This window comes from Crocodylus siamensis, chromosome 5, assembly GCF_052110815.1.
Source record: "Crocodylus siamensis isolate JL-2025a chromosome 5, ASM5211081v1, whole genome shotgun sequence".
In the NCBI taxonomy this organism is placed as follows: domain Eukaryota; kingdom Metazoa; phylum Chordata; order Crocodylia; family Crocodylidae; genus Crocodylus; species Crocodylus siamensis.
The window spans coordinates 159,953,072-159,972,367 of NC_143399.1; the positions used below are offsets into that span (position 1 = coordinate 159,953,072).

General features: G+C 42.7%; 1 protein-coding gene across 1 annotated transcript in view; it reads left to right on the forward strand.

Annotated features, from left to right (window-relative positions):
* DGKB (diacylglycerol kinase beta) overlaps positions 1-19,296 on the forward strand; it is a 604,653-nt gene that overhangs the window by 35,209 nt on the left and 550,148 nt on the right. The window contains exon 2 of the mRNA XM_090046888.1: positions 2,617-2,866. Within this exon, the coding sequence (XP_089903014.1) occupies positions 2,797-2,866 (70 nt within the window). The 5' untranslated portion in view covers positions 2,617-2,796. The remainder of the gene's footprint in view (positions 1-2,616; positions 2,867-19,296) is intronic.

Here is a 19,296-nt window from a genome sequence, read left to right on the forward strand (position 1 = left end):
CCTCCTTCCCTTTCTCCCCCAGTGCAGCCAGGGTCTGCTTGTTTGTCATGGAGCAGAGGGGAGGGGGTTGTGGCATTGGCCCCTGGGGCTGGCAGATCCAGGCTGCAGGGCGGAAAGGGTGGAGGGAGGAATTAACCCTTCCCTCCACTTAAGGGGCCATGCTGGGGCTCTGTTCTGTGCTGGGGTTGACTCTTCACCCTCCTCCAGGGCGAAGGGGGCGGGGCTTTGTGGTGCTGGGGGGGCTCCTGCTCCTTATCCCCCTGCCACCATGGGTTGGGTCGGGGGACTCTGTGGGGCTGCCCAGCCCTGGAGGGGGACTCTTCACCCTGCTTCTCCCCTGCCGCTGCAGGGTGGGGAGGGGAACTTTATGCCAGGTTGCCTGGCCCCAGAGTGGGGACTCTTCTCCCTGCTCCTCCCCCTGCTGCTGTGTGGTGGGGAGGAGGTCCTCTCTGTGGTGCTGCCTGGCAGCTGTGGTTCAGTGATGGGAAACCCTGTCAGCAGTGCAGCTTAGCCTGCCCCAGTGCTGGCCAGTCAGCAACTTACCTGGGATGGCTCGGAGACACCAGCAGGCCCGGAGCCCTGCAGCCATCCACCACAAGGGCTGGCTGTGGACTCGCAAGCCCTAGTGGTGCCTCAGAGCCAGCCTGCATAGCCCCGCTGCCCACCCGGCCACTGGCCGTGTGCACCAGGCTGGGCTGGGCTGTGCCCCTGACAGGGCTCAGCGTCCCTGTCACTGAGTCACAGCTTCTAGAGGTGTCCCCACTCCCGTGACCTGGTCCCACCATGCGGCTGCCTTGGCTGGGGCTCAGGGGCCACTCCCAACAGCTGTGGCTCAGTGACAGCCATACAGACATTGCCTCCCCACTCTGCAGCAGTGGGAGGAGGAGGAGAAAGAGGAAGAGTCCTTCCCCTAGCACTGAACAGAGCCCCCTTCCCTGCCCTGCAATGGCAGTGGGCAGGGAGAGGAGGAGGGGGAAGGATTCCCCCTCCAGGGCTGGGCAGCTCTTCAGAGCCCCACCCTGTGGGGAGGGAGGATGGGGTAGAGTACTGAACAGAGCCCCCCCTCCCCGCTCTGTGGCGGTGGGGGAGAGGGAGGAGGAGAGCTTTACCCTCTGGGGCCAGGCAGCCTTGTGTTCCAGGATTGCTCCCGGCTGTCAGGGAGCCGCTGGGGTGGGCAGAGCTCTCTCCTCCTCGTCCTCCCCCCCCACCACAGAGGTCTTCCCCCATTCTCTGAACCCTTCTGGCCAAGGTTGGGGCTTAAACCTCTCCTAAGTCTTACTCAGGCCTGCCTGGGCCTGGCCGTGCCCTCCCCCCCTGCCAGCTCAGCTTCCTTGTGGAAGGGCTGAAGCACCTCTGGGCTTCATGTGCCTGCATTTCTGGAATGAAAAGGAAACATCTATCCACTTGCAAACTGGTTCAGTCTCTGCAGGCTAGACTAACCTGCAGAGATTGAAACAATTCAGGCTTATGTTTTTTGAATGTCTGTCCTTAGCCCTTGCACCCCTAATACCAGCTCCAGCACCTATTCTTGTCCTGTGTACCTCGATCTTGTAATTGCTGCACACTAGCTTCTCAAATGTTTATTATGCTTATTGTGTTTCCATCTTGACAAAAGACAACCTACCTCTTTCTTTGGTATGTAAACCTCTCGTTACCGTATTTAATACAAGTGGACTTTAATATGTAACCTTTTTTTTGCCGTTTTCTATGCATTGTGGTTTAGGGCCTGATCTAACCAATAGTGTTTGGAAGTAAAAATAATTGAGGAAATGCTCAAAATCAATTAGCAGCACATTTCTGTCCCAATGTAAAGCATGAAGTGCTAAGAGTGTTTCCTTTTGGGATATATCCAGAGCCAAGAAATTTGGTTAGTTTGGATAATAATCATGTAAGTTTCTAAGTTTCTGAGAGTGTCTTCAGAAATGATCATATCTACTTCTCAAAGTTTCTTCTCCCTAATATGTTTTTTACTACTTTGGCGGTAGTTTTGTTAAGATTGAAAAGCTGTTTTAGGTCTACGTAACACATTTTCTCCGCTGAGGTGAAAGATTAGCATTTTTATAACCATCTTTTGCTAGATAACTTTTTCTTACTTGAAATTTATTGTGCAGATTAATTTTTATGTAATAATTTTGACATTTCAGTACTTGAAATCTCAGAATTTAGTTGAGGGAAAAATTGTCTCCATAACTACCATCCATTAATGCCACTATTTACTGCCTGTGTTCATGTACACAGTTGGAACAGCCAAATTTGCTGACAAAATTTGAATACTAGGGTTGGAAGGGACCTGAGGATCATTCAGTTCAACTTGCTAAATAGACACAGGTTTTGCTCTTCAGAGACAGGCCTGTGCTGCCATTTACTGAAAACCTCAAATGTAACAAATACTATATATACTATACATGGGAGAGAGAAAAGCTGATTAGCAGTTTTGCAGAAAGCCTTTAGAATAATGAAGAAAATTGGTAATACATGCAGAACTCTTAAATATTGGAATATTAATGTTTTAAAAAACAATGTCCCATGTGTCAGTAAAATGATACTAGTTCTGTAATTGGTGTGGAGGAATGTGGGTATAAAATATACTTAATGTTTTCCTTTTTTTTTTAACAGTGCTTTAATTTGCCATTGAAGACAACTTACACCATCAGACATTCCATGTAGAGTGATTTCATCTATCAAATCTCCAAGTACTGTGAATTGAAACTACTAAACTGTGTAGTTTATGAGCAACTGACATACAGGGCAGATGGCATGTTTCTTTGATATTTAACAAGCAACCATATTACCATTATGACGAACCAGGAGAAGTGGGTTAATCTCAGTCCTGCAGAATTTTCTCAGCTTCAGAAGTATGCAGAGTGTAAGTATCTAGTCTTTGAAATATTTTATTAATGCAAAATTAAGATGGCTTCAAACAGCAGCGTAAACCAAAATATTTAACTTATGCCATATATTGGAATGTTGAATTTGCATTGTAAAACAACTCATTATTTTTATGAGGCTTAACATAAACTTTTTTCTTGTTGGAACACGTATCCATAGATAAATTATGCTTTCAAGGGGAGAGATCTTATTTTTTTCTCTTTATAAAACCATGTTTTCAGAGGAGAGCCAACAATTTGATTATCCATGTAATGTGAAGCCCCCTGTCCAAAATGATTGTGGGTTATCTGAGCAACCTGTTTGCCCTGTTATGCTCACCTTAATATATTCTTTAACTGAAGTATCTGGAAGCTAAGGGAGCTCAGGCATGAGTGAAACAAATATTTTGGCTTGTACCTTGGCATTCAAGTTTGGTAAACATAAAACATATTGATTTGCTTCGAGAAGAAAGCATAGAATCATAGAACAGTAGGGTTGGGAAGGATGTCAAGAAGTCATCTAGTGTAGTCCTCCTTCTCCCCCTCTCTTTCCTCCTCCTTAAAGTGTGATACCTAAAGCTGTATACTGTACTTCAGGTGAGGCCTCACCAGTGCTGACAAGAGCGGAAGAATCACTTCCCCAGACTTGCATGCAACACTTCAATACGTTTCAGTGTGTGTTTTATTTTTGTTGTTTGTGTTTTGTTTTGGACTATTGACTCATTCAGCTTATGGTCTGCTATAATCCCTCTCATACTTTTCTGTAGTACTGAAGCCAGTATATATACTCCCCAGTATATATTTGTGCATTTGGTTGTCCCATCCTACACCCAGTACTTTACGTTTTTTCTTACTAAATTTCAACAAACATATTTCAGTCACTTTCTCCAAAATATCAAAGGTCACTTTTTTATCCCCATCCTACTCTCCAAAGTGTCTACTAACCCAGACAGTTTGGTTTTACTTGCAAATTTACTTAAGTGTGCGCTCAAACTTGAAGTCATTAATTAAGACACTGAACAGTACCAGACCCTGAACATACTTCTGGACAACCTCTGTTTCCTTCCAGTTAGACATTGAGCTATTCATGATTATTCTTTGAGCAGCGATCCAACCTGTTATGTAGCCACCTTACAGTAGTTTTCATCTAGACTGTATTTCCTTAGCTTACCTATGGGAATGTAATGGAAGATTGAAAAACTTGCCATTATGGTAGAGGTCACATCCAGATCTCTGCTAGGATAATGTTATAGTATTATGAAATATATAAAGATGCTGTTCCCAGTTGCAAGTCCTGGAAATCTAAAGCTCTTCGGAATACAGACCTGTTTAAGGCCCAAATCTGTAGTCCCTACTCATACAACATTTCCACTAAAATTGTCTGAGAAAGTATTGTGGGTTGGGTTCATAGAAAGCAAATAGAAAATATAGGAGCTCTTGTAATCAGTTTGGCATCATAAAGAGTAATGACTGAACTAGTATGAGAATATTTGCTTTCTTTTCTTGTTTAATGTATATGCAAATATTGAGAATAATATGGTCACCTATAGACAAGCAAGAAGAATACTTGCACAATTAACTAATGTCTGAAGGAAACGTAACAATAGTGCAGAAAGCAGGGTTTTTTATCTTTTTAGCTGTGAGATATAGGGATATCTTTAGTTATAGTTCACTGGAGTCATCCAATTTTGGAAAAAGTATTGTAATCCCAAAGTAATAAAGTTAATTTTAATCATAGTTGAGTGGAATGTACTATTAGGATTGAAAAATGTTTTTAGATGTGGGAATTTGATGATAACAGTTATGACTTCTGTTCAGTACTAATCTGGACTGCTTTTGAGAAATGAAAAGCTCCAACCTTGTAGAATTTACCTTTTTATATAATATGTAGATATGAAAAAAATCCCTTTTTGTCTAAATGCTATTATACAGTAGTAGTGGAATTCTGGTGTTTGAATGTAGAACTGCTTTGATAGCAATGCACAATGTTTATCCATGAATACCGTGTGCAAGTGGTTCTCCATTTGTTATATTACTAGTGGGCATTAAACACGTGCCATGACTTATTCTTAAAAAAAACAAACTACTTTTTATGAGAACTTTTTAAAAATAGCTTCAACAGCTTACTTTTTCAGTTCCAGAAATTGCAATGACTTTTAATAATAATAATAATAATAATTCACTGGTTTGGGTTTTTTTTACTTTTATGTATACTTTAAACTAAAGCCTCAAATGGAATAACAATTGAAATCAAAATAGACTGCTGTGATGGTTTTAAAACTGAATTAATTCTTGGAGGAAACAAGCACAGTTTCTGTATACATGTCTGTGAGTCCCACTGGTTTTAGTAGGATCTGTGTGCATGCATAAATGGGATAATTTGGAATTCATTGTAGTAAATGATTTTTTCCAGTCTTTTAAAACTGGATTTGACAAATATTAGCTATATTTTCTCAAGGGCTAACATTTGATGCTAATTGTGTCAATAACAGACATTCTCAGCAAGTCAAAAATACTCGAGAGTTTTAAGTTGCCTTGGTTTGGGTGTCTAACCTTATGCAAAGATACTCTCACTGAACATTTACAGTAGTAACATTTGTTTAATGTGTGACTGGTAGTTAGTTTAAAATATGCAGTTTTATTAAATATACCACCTGGAGCCCAGAAGCAATAATAGGTATGCCCAGGAGCAATAATAGGTTGACTCCCCAAGGTTGCCTTGGGACCAAAGAAGGTCTGAATGGTTGATTGCACTTTGTCCTGGGATAAGATGGTTTCTCTCAGGATAAATGTAACATCTGCTTGTAGTCTGTCTCTTTCCTTGTTAACTCTTCCCTTGAAAATGGAGCTGGGGCATAGTTTTCCCTAGTTTTTTGAAGACAAGGATGCTGACCCACATTGCCTCCAACCAGTCTGTTGTCAAATCCTCTTTTCCCTAGTGGTTCAACTGTAAACCTGTCTTTTTACCCATGTAGTAGAGTTAGAAAGTAAAGGGAACCCCTTTGTTCCCTCAAGAGAACTGTTAGCATCAAGGCCTGTGCAGTGCAACTATTTCCCAGTTCATGCAAGTTGGTGTGTGGTGATCAGAGTCCCGTTCCTTGCCATGTGCCACCCAGAGCACGTGAGCTGCCTGGCAAAATTCACTCTTCACCGGGAGCCATGGAAAAGCAAAGTCTGGGTCACCATTGTTCATTAATCAAATTCTATACTCCATGTATGCAGTTTGGTTTCCTGATGGCACTTTCATGTATCTTATTTTAAGGAAGCAAGGGCACTTCACCCCTTCCAACTATACAGTTGGTCCAGTAGAAGATATTACCCCAAACGCCCTTGCTGCTTGTGTACTTTTTTGAACTGTCATAGTTACAGTAACACTTATTTTTAGGAGGATATGCAGTCTTCCAGGCTGTCTGTGTGAGCATTGCATATGAGGAGTTCAGTTACACCAATATGCTCATTATTAATGTGGTGGGCTTGCCACTTTTGCCCAGCATGCAGGACTTGGAAGAAGGTGCTTCTGATTGATGGAACATTTCCACCAGTCAGACAATAACTGGGAGGGGTTTGCCCTGCCCCTGCTCAGAGATGTTGGGCGAGGGTGGGGTGGGGAGTGAGGAGCCCCAGACCTGATTGAAGACTGCACTTTCCAGGTCTGACAGACTCTAGGGGCGGGGCCTCCAGAAAGAATAAAAGGACAGCATTCTCGGTATGCTGGGCAGACGCATGAAGGGACTCAAGAATAGTGGGGCCCAGAACAGCTAGGAAGAGCTGCCCAGTGGGCATTATTATACTGATAATAGACAGTTGTTACAATGTACTGTGGCAATATAAAAGCTACTTTATAAACCTTGCAAAGAGCTGCACATCTTGGCTATTTATATTTTCCTAATAATGACTGGAATCTGATTTCTGGAAACTGAAAAGCAAAACAAACATTATTTAAATGCTAAAAGAATTTTATAAACTGCATGAATTATGCAATTTAAAATATTGTATTTTAATGCTGAATATAAATGAGGTGAATTTATCTTTGCTTTTGCTTTGCATTCAGTGTTATTTTAATGGTATGAATACACTTTTATAATTCACTTTCCTAATATGTTTCTATGTTTCTGGACAGGCACACTTTCCTAATATGTTTGTATGTTTCTGGACAGGCACAACTTATATGATGTCACTATAAATGTATGACAGATGCATTATGAGAGCCTAAAATACCAGACTCTTAGGGTCCCACCAGACAGTATATTTAGAGATAACAGAAAACAACAGAAAGGTTTATTGGTGGTAAAAATGCCTAAAGCATATCACAGAATATACTATTACAGGCTCCTTTTCTTTTTCATCCCAATGGTTACTGTAGGTACGTACTAGGTATCTGTACCATTTTTAATCTTTTTTCTGTGTCAGAAAGCTGGAGAGCATCTTGGATTCCACACTCATATACCTGTATGATAATGTGAAACACTTCCAGAGTTCCACGAGATTCTCCACAATATCCCTTCTGAAATGAAGTGACTTTCAGAAGGGATATTGGTATGCATTCAGAATTATGGATCCACAATAACAGTTGTAACATGAACTCAAAACACATTGGATGCTATAAAGGCCCAGGGGAGCTGATAAAGAGTTAAATAAACTCAATGTTTCTTACAAGTAGCATAAACATATTCATGAATAATGTAATATTTATGAGCTGTACTATATGAAAATTACTAAATACATCAAAGTGATATTTTTCACCCACATACTGTCACTTGAGATTGGCATCTACTGTGCCTTGCATCCAGTTTGTTTTAAGGACTTTATTTTCCAAAATCTTTGCTATATTATATATATAATTTTAACTTTGAAAAATCCCAGATATAAATGTTTGAAATTGAAAATGACAATTAATTTGGTGCCAGTAAGGTCTTGCACTAAATTTTAACATATTCTAAAGCCCACTTAAGTCAATGAAAGGTCTCTCGTGAACTTCAGTGAACTTTGGATCAAGCCTGTAATTACTGATTGGATAGTCAGTTCCTATTTTACCAGTCTTTCTTAAAATCAGAACCATGTTTGCACATGGCTGGCAACATGAACAGAGGACTTATCTGAGAATATTATAGATTACTTTTGATGATTTCACCAAACCCTTTCAGACTTTTAATAGTAGGCTATATGCACCATATGAATGAACAAATCTATTGTAGGCACTTCTAAGAATATGACGTTCAACAAAGAGCCTTTTTATCACCCCAGTATAAATTCTTGTACATAACTGATGGAGTGACAAAAAGGGGAAACACAAATATACTAAGGATAAAGTCTTAATTAAAGAAAGTAAGTAAAATAATTCGTAAGTAAACTGCTGAAGTCTAGTATGGGTGTCCTAGGCTTTTCTGGTCTCTTACAATTCATTAAGTTCTGCACATCTTTGTTGGTTCATGGTTACAATATTGTTTATACATTTTATTCAATACTTATTTAATGCCAGATACATTAGCAGTTACAGGGGCAAGTACTCCCAGGGCTCACTCACAGGGGAGAAGCCTTCTCATGGGACAACACAGTTGGATGCCATCTTGTATGTCTTCCTCATGACTCTTGCACTCCTTGCTCCTCAGTGGACCATAACCAACAGGAGTGGTGGCCCCAATTTCTTCCCCAGTCTAGGGAGGACTAGGACCCAGGTATTCCACTTGATGGGCAGATGTCCTAATCGATAGGTCAAAAGTCTTCCTGCTTCTTTAGTCTTATCTACATACTCTTTTCTTCTGAATCCTTAGCTGGACCAAGGGCAGGGGTGTGGCCAAATGGGGGGCTGGCATGGCTCTCTGAGGCAAAGGGAGAAGAGAGAGGGTTTCTTCCCACCTCTGTCCCCTCGGCAGACCGTAGTCAGGGTCTAGCAGCTTCCAAAGCAGAGGGGGAGAAGGGAGGGGATTTCATTTCCCCCTCCATCCCCTGTCCCACTGGGCGCTCGGATTTTGCCTGGCCAGAGCCATAGCACCCTGTCAGCCATTCCCCACTCCAGTGGCAGGGGAGGGAGCATGGCCAGAGCTAGCTGGAATGACCCTGCCATCCGCCTGCCTCTCCAGCAGCTGGGGCTATGGGGCTGAGCCAAGCTGAGTCAGCCTGTGGGTGCTGCCAAGTGTGGACATGGAGGGCCCAGCCTGGGCTGGGCTGTGAGGGCTGGGCCCTTCCCAGCAGCTTGGCCTGGGGGCATGGGGCTGTGCAGCCATTACTCCTGGCTCCTTATGCCCAGGTTGGGCAGGGCTGTCATGTCTCGGCAGTTGTGGCTCTGTGACAGCTCAGCCCAGCAGCATGGGCAGGGGCTGGTTGGGTAGAGCTGCCCAGGCTGGCTCAGAGGCACTGGCAGGTCTCAAATGCAGCAGCTGTTGCTGCACCCCCTGCTTTATGTAGTACCTGATGGCTGCAGCCACATCATCATTGGGGATTCCCAAAGGCGCTCAGCAGAGGAACACCTAGGACAGCCAATAGGCAGCAAGAAGAAGAATTCTACCCTTTTCCTGGACTTAGGTACCTCCTTGCAGCCTGTGTATGGGAGCAGATTCATACTATGAAACCCAAGGCTAAGCTTTGTTGTACAAGTTGTTAAATGGTGGTGGCCAGCTTTTGCCCAATCATTGAGGAAACAGGACACCTAGGTTCTAGTCTCTCCTCAGCTTAGATATTTGGCTGAAGCATGATGGTATTGAGTATTAGGCATGCACAATAACTACATTTTAAGAGAGTAGGCTAGCTTTTGCTACCCAGAAGGAAGAGGTCAGGTTTGGTAGGTTATCTGTGAATCTATCTCTTGCTCTTAGGCATCTAAATTTAATAAAAATCCCATTTTAGATGTGTGGATTCCTTTGTGAATGTCACTTTAAATGCTGGCAGTGATTTTAACTGTTTTAAAATGCTGAGAGGTAAAATCTTGTTTTGTTTCTTTGTTTGTGGCTTGCAGCATTAGAACAATGGACTCTTTCCTTACTCTGTGCTGAGAGCAAATTTAATTTTAAGAGATATGTGAAGAGAACCTAGGACATTATTTAGGATTGAAGCCTTTGAGTTGTAGCTTTACCTGATACTGTGCATCTTTCATTTAGTTATTTTAAAAAAAATCTTGTATCTTTTTAATATAGTAGAGAATGTTATTTGAGAGGTATATCTATCATGTTCCTTGTATTATTGTACATTTTCTATATATTTTTTCTTTACGATTTAGTAGTTTCCATGTATATTTATTTCATGTAAACAAGAAAGTGCTTTTGTGTATCATAAGATTGTATCTGTTCCTGATACTTATTCCTTTTTAGAATGATTCTGGGGGTAATGTAGCTGGTTTGACTGGTTTAACATAATATACAGATAGAGATCAATAGTTTAAAATCACTGCTCCGAAGAAATCGGAGGGTAAGGAAGTCCTAGAAATTTGGGATTATGGCAGAATCTCATTTTTAATTTAAAAAGAAAAGGGGTTCTAGCCCTCAGGTTTATGAAAAATGCTTGATAATATAACAATGCAGTTGTCATCAGACAGTGAAAAAGTTACTGTGACAAGTGGGAACAGCCCTATTGTTCCAATGGGATTTTAATGTCAAAACCATGTAACCAGCACAACCTTGGAAAAGGACTGAGTGTTTATGTGTGCATGCACACCTGTGTGTATGCATGTGCTCACCAGGAAAAGAGCAGTGCAGAGTCAGGACCACCCATGTCATTTGTGGGTGGGATACTGCCCTTGATTACATTGATCTTTCCTTCCTTTTTGGGTTATTGAAGATAAAAAGAATGTGAATTTTTAAAATATGTTCAGGGTAAGATATGTTTTCATTGCTATTGAGTTTTAGTGGACATTATGGAGTACCACTGCATAGTTCTGTTGGCTCTATTGCAAGTTGTAATGGCTGTTTTGAAAGATTATTGATCATTAATTTTACTTAAAGACACCATGCTGTGATGTATAATTTATTGGTATAGGAAGCAATTTGTAATATATTGGAAGGAACTTGCTGTTTAAATACTAATCCTGGAGAAATACAATGCTGTCTTAGGCTAGGGACAGCCATTAAAAAAAGCCTGAGCTTGAATTGATTCAATCTTTGCAGTTTAGTGTAACCTGCATAGATTGAACCAATTTGTAAGTGAATAGGCATTCACTTTTGATTCCAGAAATGCAGCCATATGCCTGCAGTGGCTCAGGCTAGAAGCCTGGGGGTACTACAGTGAGTCCTTGGCTGGAGGGAAACTGAGCTGAGGGGAGGCCTGTGACCAGGCCCCTGCAAGCCTGAGTATGACTGTGGAGGGGTTTAACCCCCCGGCCTGCAGGGATCCCAGCCAGGGTGTGCCTCGAGGGGCAGAAGGAGCCCGTACCAAGGGGCCTCAGCCTCCCATCCCAGCTCACTTACTTGCTGCTCCAGTGGCAGGGGCAGGAGTGTGGCCAGACCCTGGTAGCCTGAAGGGAAGTGGAGTTTAATTCTCCCACTGTGGGGGGGGGAGGGGGAAGGAGTAGCACAAGCACCTATAGGCTTCACTCATGCATCCAGGGCTGCTGCTGCCAGATGCTGCTAGCCTGAAGGGAAGTGACGTGGGCACGAACATGTCACTGACTCCATCCCATGCTGAAGATCTCCTCAGGCAGAGCCCATGCCACAGTGCCTGGGCCAAGTCTTTCGAAGGAGTGGTAAGCAGCCCCCAGTGCTGATGTGGGGAGGAGGGGGCAGGAGAAGGAGGATGTCACTTGTTTAGGCACAGAGAGAGGGCTGGGGGGAGCCAGACCTAATCACAGAGCCTGACTCACTGCTGCCTCTGGTTGTGGCAGCACGGCCTGGGCTGGGGCAGGGAGCCTGTGCCTGCTGCCTCCAGCCCCATGTGGGGGCCATGGTTTGCAGGTGGACTGCAGGTGGAGCACAGCTCTCCGCCCCAAGATTTGTCTCAAACTGGTTTCAGCCGTTTTGAAACTGGTTTATATGTACTGAACTTTGTTCTGTTACAGGCTTAAACCAGTTTCTGATGACTTAAACTGGTTTATGTGTAACTTTTGTCCCTAGCCTTACAGTTAATTTGAAAATAACAGTTCCTTTTTTAGTTAACTGTCATACTGTGTTAATACCTTCCTATCTTGAAACTGAGTATTTCAAAACTATTGGTTTGACAGGCACCTTATCATGTACTGGGCAGAACTGTGATGATACTTGTGATAATTAAGTCATTTTGAAAAGGTATAGGTGCACTGGCCTATTCAAGATTAGGGGCCAAATCCTCTTCTATATATTAGGCATTTAAATTTCTAAGTAAGTTCTTCTCTCACCATGTTTGACTCCCTGGACAAATGTTAATGGAAAAGGTAGGTGGGCCTTTCTCTCTTTTTTGCAGTTTACTCTTAAGGCTAAAATGAAGGTGTATTTCTGAAGCAGTAAAATTGTTTTTCATGGACTTCAGCAGTGGAAACCCTGCTAAACCTTATGTCTTGTGTATTACAGCAAATTGCTTCATTTCTGTGGAGGTGGGGAAGTTAAGAGAGAATCAGACCCCAGAGAGAAGTTAGGAAAAAATTGGATTAGGTTTATGGGAAATAAGAATAGGAGAAGAGAGCAAAAAATGAAGTGTTATTAGCTTTTACCTCTAAGGTAAATTCAGAGCATTTGTGTCTGAGGAAACATAAACATAAAGTGAAAATGAATAACACAAGAAAGGGACAAAAAGAATGAGAGTGATATCTGCTGAATAGAAATCTGGAGAGGCTGGATGAACTTTCCCTTTCACCAGTGATAAAATGAATTAAATGAGCCATTGTATTATTCATGGAAGGCCCCTGTAAAGGTTCTACAGAGGTATAATAATGATGATAATAAGCAATGAAAAGTTCTTAAAATAATGTGTATTGGCTTAGTTAAGGCTTGTCTATTCATGGAGGGTGGAACCCAAAATAGAATTTGAAATAAGTCTAGAATTGAATTGTCCACACAGGGATACCTATTGATGGGAAGTTAGTTTGGTAGACAAACTGTTAATAGAAAATAGCTAATAATCATGATAAAAGAATGATAGTAGACTGTAGAGGTGCCAAGTTTGTGGGGGCCCAGGGACCCCCCTCAGGAAGAGGGCTTTCACCTGAAATGCATAAAGCTTTCCACATGTCTGTCATCTTAGGTCTCCCATGGCAAAAATAAAAGTTGGTGCCTATGGAACATTGATTTCATCAGTTTATTATAAACACAGAGCTACACTGAGTTTTACATGAAACTAGATTTAATTAATCTGTCATATTGCTTTTTAAATCTCAGTTCAGTACTTCACTTTCTAATCTCTGCAAAAATAGTCAAGTATATTCACTTTCTAAAACAGGGTATTACCAAATTGTAAATTACACTGTCATATACTTTTAAATAACAATCCTGTAAGGTAATTCTGAAGATTCAGTATCCACTCAGAAGAATGATATTTGTAATTAAGTTGTCTCTTTTTCTTTAATGCATTCTAAGTCTTTCAGTTTAATTCATATAAGCTCTGAGTCAGAAAAATACCTAAGCATGTTTTTAACATTAAGTACTCAAGCGCTTTGCTGCATTGATATAGATAGTTATAAGTATGTGTTTAAAGTTAAATATAATTTTTTTTTTTTCAATTGAGGTCATCTTCTTCATCAGGGAGCTTAAGAACAGCACTCGGCTTCATGGTATCATGATCCTACCTATATTACTTAGGTACCAAAACAAATTTATAAAGGTTATGTTAAACTGTCCTTACAATTTTAAGCTGTTAAGGCAATGCTTGTTTTCATACTGCAATATGGAATGCGCTGATGCCAACACGCATATGATAAAACTTTGTAGCTCCAATCGCATCTCTCTAATCTAAGCCAGTCTACCTCATGTCTCTTGCTTTCCTTCTAGTTAACAGCTTTCACAAAACCCTGGGTTATTTTCCTTTTCCGTTTCCTTTTCCTCTCACTCCAGGATGTCAATGATTTAATCTATCCATACCTATCCTTCAGAAATATATTCTAGTTACATACCTTGCATGAGACTGAATTGAATCCTTTTCCTTTCAAAACGTGCTTTTGAACTGTTTTGCACAGATTCCAGATAGTAAAGCATTAACTTTGAAAAATGTTGTTCACAGTTAGGCCTAATGAAGTATAATTCCGTGCCTCTATTTATCTGAAAACTGATAATACATTTTTTGTATTAAAGAACGTCTTTATTTTAGGGCTGTAAGACCTGTTTGAGTTGTGGATCATCTCTAGGCTAGAGACGGAAGTTACACATAAACCAATTTAAGTGATCAGAAACTGGTTTAAACCTGTAACAGAACAGAAGTTCAGAGCACATAAATCAGTTTCAAAATGGCTCAAACTGGTTTAACGTAAACTTGGTTGAATGTAGTATCAGACTCAACTGATTTGGGTCAAACCAGTTTATGAAACTTCTGTCCCAGACCCCTCCGTGGTTCAAGTTAAATCACAGTCCCCCAACAGCCCAGCATGTTCTGCAGCCCTGGGCTGGGCTTTGCTGTCTGCTTCTGAGAGAAGGGCTGGCCTTGCCCCTCTGCTGCCTAGCTGGAGCAGTGAGGGCTGGCTGACAAAGGGGAGAGGGGGAGGCAAGCTGGGTTGGGGATGCATCCCAGTCTGCAGGAGGGGACAGACTGCCTGCCCCCAGGCAAACCCCAGCTGGGGCCAGGGAAGAGGGTTAGACACCCCTTCCACCACTCAAATTTACTGGCTGGACTAGAAATCCCAGCGGCATCTGGAAAGCAGGAAGAGGAAGCGATGAGCAATCCTGCAGAGTCCTGCTGCTGTGATTTTGGACTGCAAGTCCCAGAGACCTTGGGGGCAGGAGAAAGAGGAAGTGAACACACAGCCCACGCTGGCTACATGCCAGAGAGCTGTGCTGTAGTGCTCCCCACCCCTGCTTCTGGCCTAAGCCACTGCAGGCATGTGGCTGCATTTCCTGAATCAAAGGTCTATTCACTTCTGTTCAGTATAATTTCTGCAGCTTAGACTAACCTGCAAAGACTGAATTAATTCAGCCTCAGGCTTTTTGACTGTCTGTACTTAGCCCTAATGGATTAAAGCTGTAGAAGTTAGTCAGACTGAGTCTATTGAATTAAATGAATGGATCTAATGATTATAGAATATGGGTCATGAGTAGGTAGGCATTAGGACCCAGTCACCACTGCTGCATCTCTGCTGGTCAGCTGCAGTTTGCCATGCTGAAAGCCTTCTTCCCCTGGAGCGCCTGATCCTGATTGTGCTGCAGCAAGGGCAGAGCTTCTCTCCCTGGTGGAGGCCCAAACAGCTGACTAGGGTGTGCTGCTGGGAGAGCTCCCTGCTGCCAAATGCTGTCAGCACCACATCTCCATGGGCTGTATCCTCCAAAGGCTCTGTGGACCTTATCAGGCCTGTGAGCTGTGTTGCTGACCCCTGTTATAATGTGTCAAAGTCCTTGGCTTTAGCCTGTGCATACTTTATTATTATCTTTAAAATCAGGATAGCTTTAGATTGCCTTGTGCAAGGGCAAAAGGAATCTTTGATATGGTTGTCCCTATTTTTGTGGGTAGCTAGAGCAGCCCATATTTTAGAAAGATATTGTGTTGTGTTTTCCTTTCTAAAATGTAAGATGCAGAACAAATCTGACTTTGACTGCTTTACTACCATCCAATATAATGTTGAAAACTGAATGTTATATGGAGCTGTTAATATCATCTTAATGGATGCTATGACCTTCACTGCATTGCAGAAAGCAAGTGCAGCAATGAAATAATGTTGAGCATTCCGTGAGCTTAGTTAAATACCAGCTATGTTCTCTGCGTTGTTTAGTGTTAAATGTAAGGGCTGTTTATAAATGTTAACAAAGAAAAGTGAGAGACTAATGTTTATTTTTCATTTTCTATTGGGAGTAATTTATAGAATTGTGTCTGACTAGCTGAATGGAACCAGAGAGAGCACTTAGCTAAAGCAGTGGCCTGGTAAACTGTTTCACATCCCATTCAAGCATCTGAGACAGTTGGCTAGCTTTCAGATCAAGCTTTTATGTACTGTTTATTTGGAGTATAATAAAACAGGAGGAGTATTCTATTTATATTACTATTCAGATACACAGTAGATTGTTTTGGATAATATATTGACTGGAGTCTTTGAATTAAAAGATCTTGAAAGCTTTATGGAACTTTGGAATAGCAGCTAGGACTAGGAGGTGTTTCATTATATAGGATGATTGAGAAAAGCAGTGACTTTTGTGAGAGACAGCTGGGATTGCAAAGGTCTGAAAAATAGACTCACAATAGGAGATGGTGGCAGAGAGGCAAGGCTAATAGGAAGCTGGATAATGCATGTTAAATGAAGAGAATAAGAAGTTGTGTGTGAGTAGAAAGCCAAAGAAGTTGGAGATGACAGGATCTGGAAGAAAGTATGAGTAGAAGGATTCAAAGGGATTAGCAAACTAAGAAATGCATTTGTCTGTGCCTCTGCAAGGTAAAATAGAAATGAGTACTTTGGCCACTCAATCATATGCAAGTTTATAAAGGACTTGAATTGCAGTTGATCCCTTGGACATGAGTCGGGTGTTAATTCTTATGAGGGGATCACAACTCCTACAAGAAACAGCAATTTCCCAGCTTTTGTGTAACTGGAAATCTGTGTGATAATTACTGTTGTATTGGTGACTAAGGCACACATAAGACAGCATCTCTGTTGGGATAACTAAGTGAGTAAGTCTTTTATTTAAGAGAATAGGAGCAGAAAATAATAATTAAAATGATCCATCATACTCATGTATAATGTATTATGCTTAAGAATGTACTGCATGGTGCAAAAATAGGGTACAAAAGTAGGATTTCAGTAATATGGTTTAACTAAAATTAGAGGTTCTTACTTGATTAATGAAGCCAAAGTTTGGCTGCCAAAAGCAAGGCAGTATCTAAATGCATATGCTCATGTTAAGTAATGCTTAGTATAGTGGTTCTCAACATTTTTAGAATCAAGGCATCCCTCAGAAACTACAACCCCTTAGTTTTCACTCATATTTTTTTTCAATTATAGAATAATAACAGAGCAATTTTTCTGTTGCAGAGAACTCAACCCGGGTGCTCAACCAGTGCCCTGGTTGGTATTCACTGACTTAACAGACAGAACACTTATAGTCTTATAGTCTGGAAACATTTTAGGCACTAAAATTGGGAATTCTGGCTTAAGGTCTTTTTTATGGTCTGTACAAACATGAAACACTCAGAGTCTGAGTAACATTCTGCATGTTTACAATAAGCTTACACTGTAGGCTGCTGCACAATATAGAGATACCTAAATTTGCATGAATATGGGCAGCAGTATAACTCTGTGAAGCATAGTTCTGCATAGTCCAATTAACTCTGCTTTTTGCTAAGATGAATTAGCACTCATGGATCTCTGTGCTGGCATGATTCCACTACTTACTGTACCTGAGCTAGCTTGCTAAAAGCTAACTTAAATATCTCTACACTCCTCTGCAACAGCACTGTTGTACATTTACAGTCAACCAGAATTGGACACAGAGTAAGGCAGGTCTTTTGTATGCATCTTAAGATTTAAAAGTATGCAAGCCTGTCCCTTTTTCAGGCTCTGGGGCCTGGGAGCATGGCCATCTCCCCTTGTGGGGTCTGCTCCCTACTGGGGTCTCTGGTGCGCCAACTGAAGCAGCTCTAGGCCACGGTCCAGAGACTGCATGCCATTAGGGACTGTGAGTAGGAGATAGACTCTTACTGCCAGGCCCGTCTTCCCTGGGAGGTGGGGGGGTAGACCACGATCTCTCTCCAGGACAAGGGAGGACTTAGGGACCTCCCATTCTTTCCAGTCAAGGGGATGGACCAAGGTGGTCAAGGGCCACCGCACCAAGGTTCCTGCCCTGCTGGAACTCAGCAACAGGTATGAACCTCTTGCAGCCCCAGCAGAGCCTGCTAAGTTGCCAGCTCCCACAGGCAACACAGGCTCTACTGTAGCTACTGACCCCTCTGTCCCCAAGACAAAACACAAAGTGTTTGTCATGGGAGACTCCATCCTGAGGGGGACTGAGGGGGCAATCTGCCTCCCTGACCACTTAGCCCAGGAAGTCTGCTGCTTCCCAGGAGCCCACATCCCGGGGGCACAGGTGGTGTTTTCTTCAATCCTCCCAGTCTCGGGCTATGAGCTAAGGAGGGAGAGGAGGATCCAGGTAGTGAACCAAAGACTGTGGAGCTGGTGTCATCAAGAAGGCTGTGGCTTCCATGGCCACAGTCTGCTCTTTGGTGAGAGAGGCAGCGAGCTGCTGGGAAGGGACAGCCTCCACCTCTCTCCACTGGGGAGGAGGCTTTTCTCAGTCAGATTGGCCGACCTGTTCCACCGGGCTTTAAACTAAGCCCACCAGGGGATGGGGGGACTACTGCCACTGCTGGCCCACTGAGCAACCTTGCAAAGCCAGCGGGCCTAGGCACTTAAGGGAGCCCACCCCTGCCCCAGCCCTGGATCAATCTGTGGGCAATGCAAGGCCCCCCAAGGGGACACTTGCCTGCCTATACATGAATGCCAGGAGCTTGGGGAATAAGCAGGAGGAACATGTCCTCCTGCTTAACGCACATAATTATGATGTCATAGGGATAATGGAGACCTGGTGGGACTTCATCCATGACTGGACCACAGGTATACATGGCTATGAACTGTACAGGAGGGATCGAGTGGATAAAAGGGTGGGGGTGTAGCTCTCTATGTCAAGAAAAGCTACGCGTCCCTGCAAGCTGACGTTGGTACACATGGTGGACGACTTGAGATCCTCTGGCTTAAAATCCATGGGGAACATGGCACAGGGGGTACTGTGGTGGGGGTCTACTACAGATCCCTACCCAGAGTCAAGAACTTGACCAGGAGTTCACGAGGGAATTGACTGAGGCCACACAATCCCAGTGTATGGTTGTCATGGGAAACTTTAACTACCCAGACATCTCGTGGGAGGAGCGCTTGGCCAAATCTGAGCAGTCACAAAGCTTTCTCTCATGTGTGGATAACCTCTATCTGATGCAGGAAGTCTGTGGGCCAACAAGAGGTAAAGTGCTGCTCAACCTTGTACTGGCAACTGGGGACGACCTAATCAGCAACCTAACAATCAAAGGGAAGCTGGGTGACAGTGATCATGAACTGATCACCTTCACCGTCTGCAGTAAAGCTGGCAAGTCAGTCAGTAATACAGAAGTCCTCGACTTCAGGAAAGTTGATTTTGACAAGCTCAGGAGGCTAGTCAGAGAGGCCCTAAAAGGCCACAACCCAATGGAGAGGGGACTTCAGGAACAGTAGTTGCTCCTCAAGGGAGCAATCCTGGATGTACAAGCAAAGTCCATCCCATCTCACAGGAAAGGAAGCAAAAGGGCACAGCAGCCCCCTTGGCTCTCCAGGGAATTGGCAGACCTCATGCATCTTAAAAGGAGGATCTACAAAAAA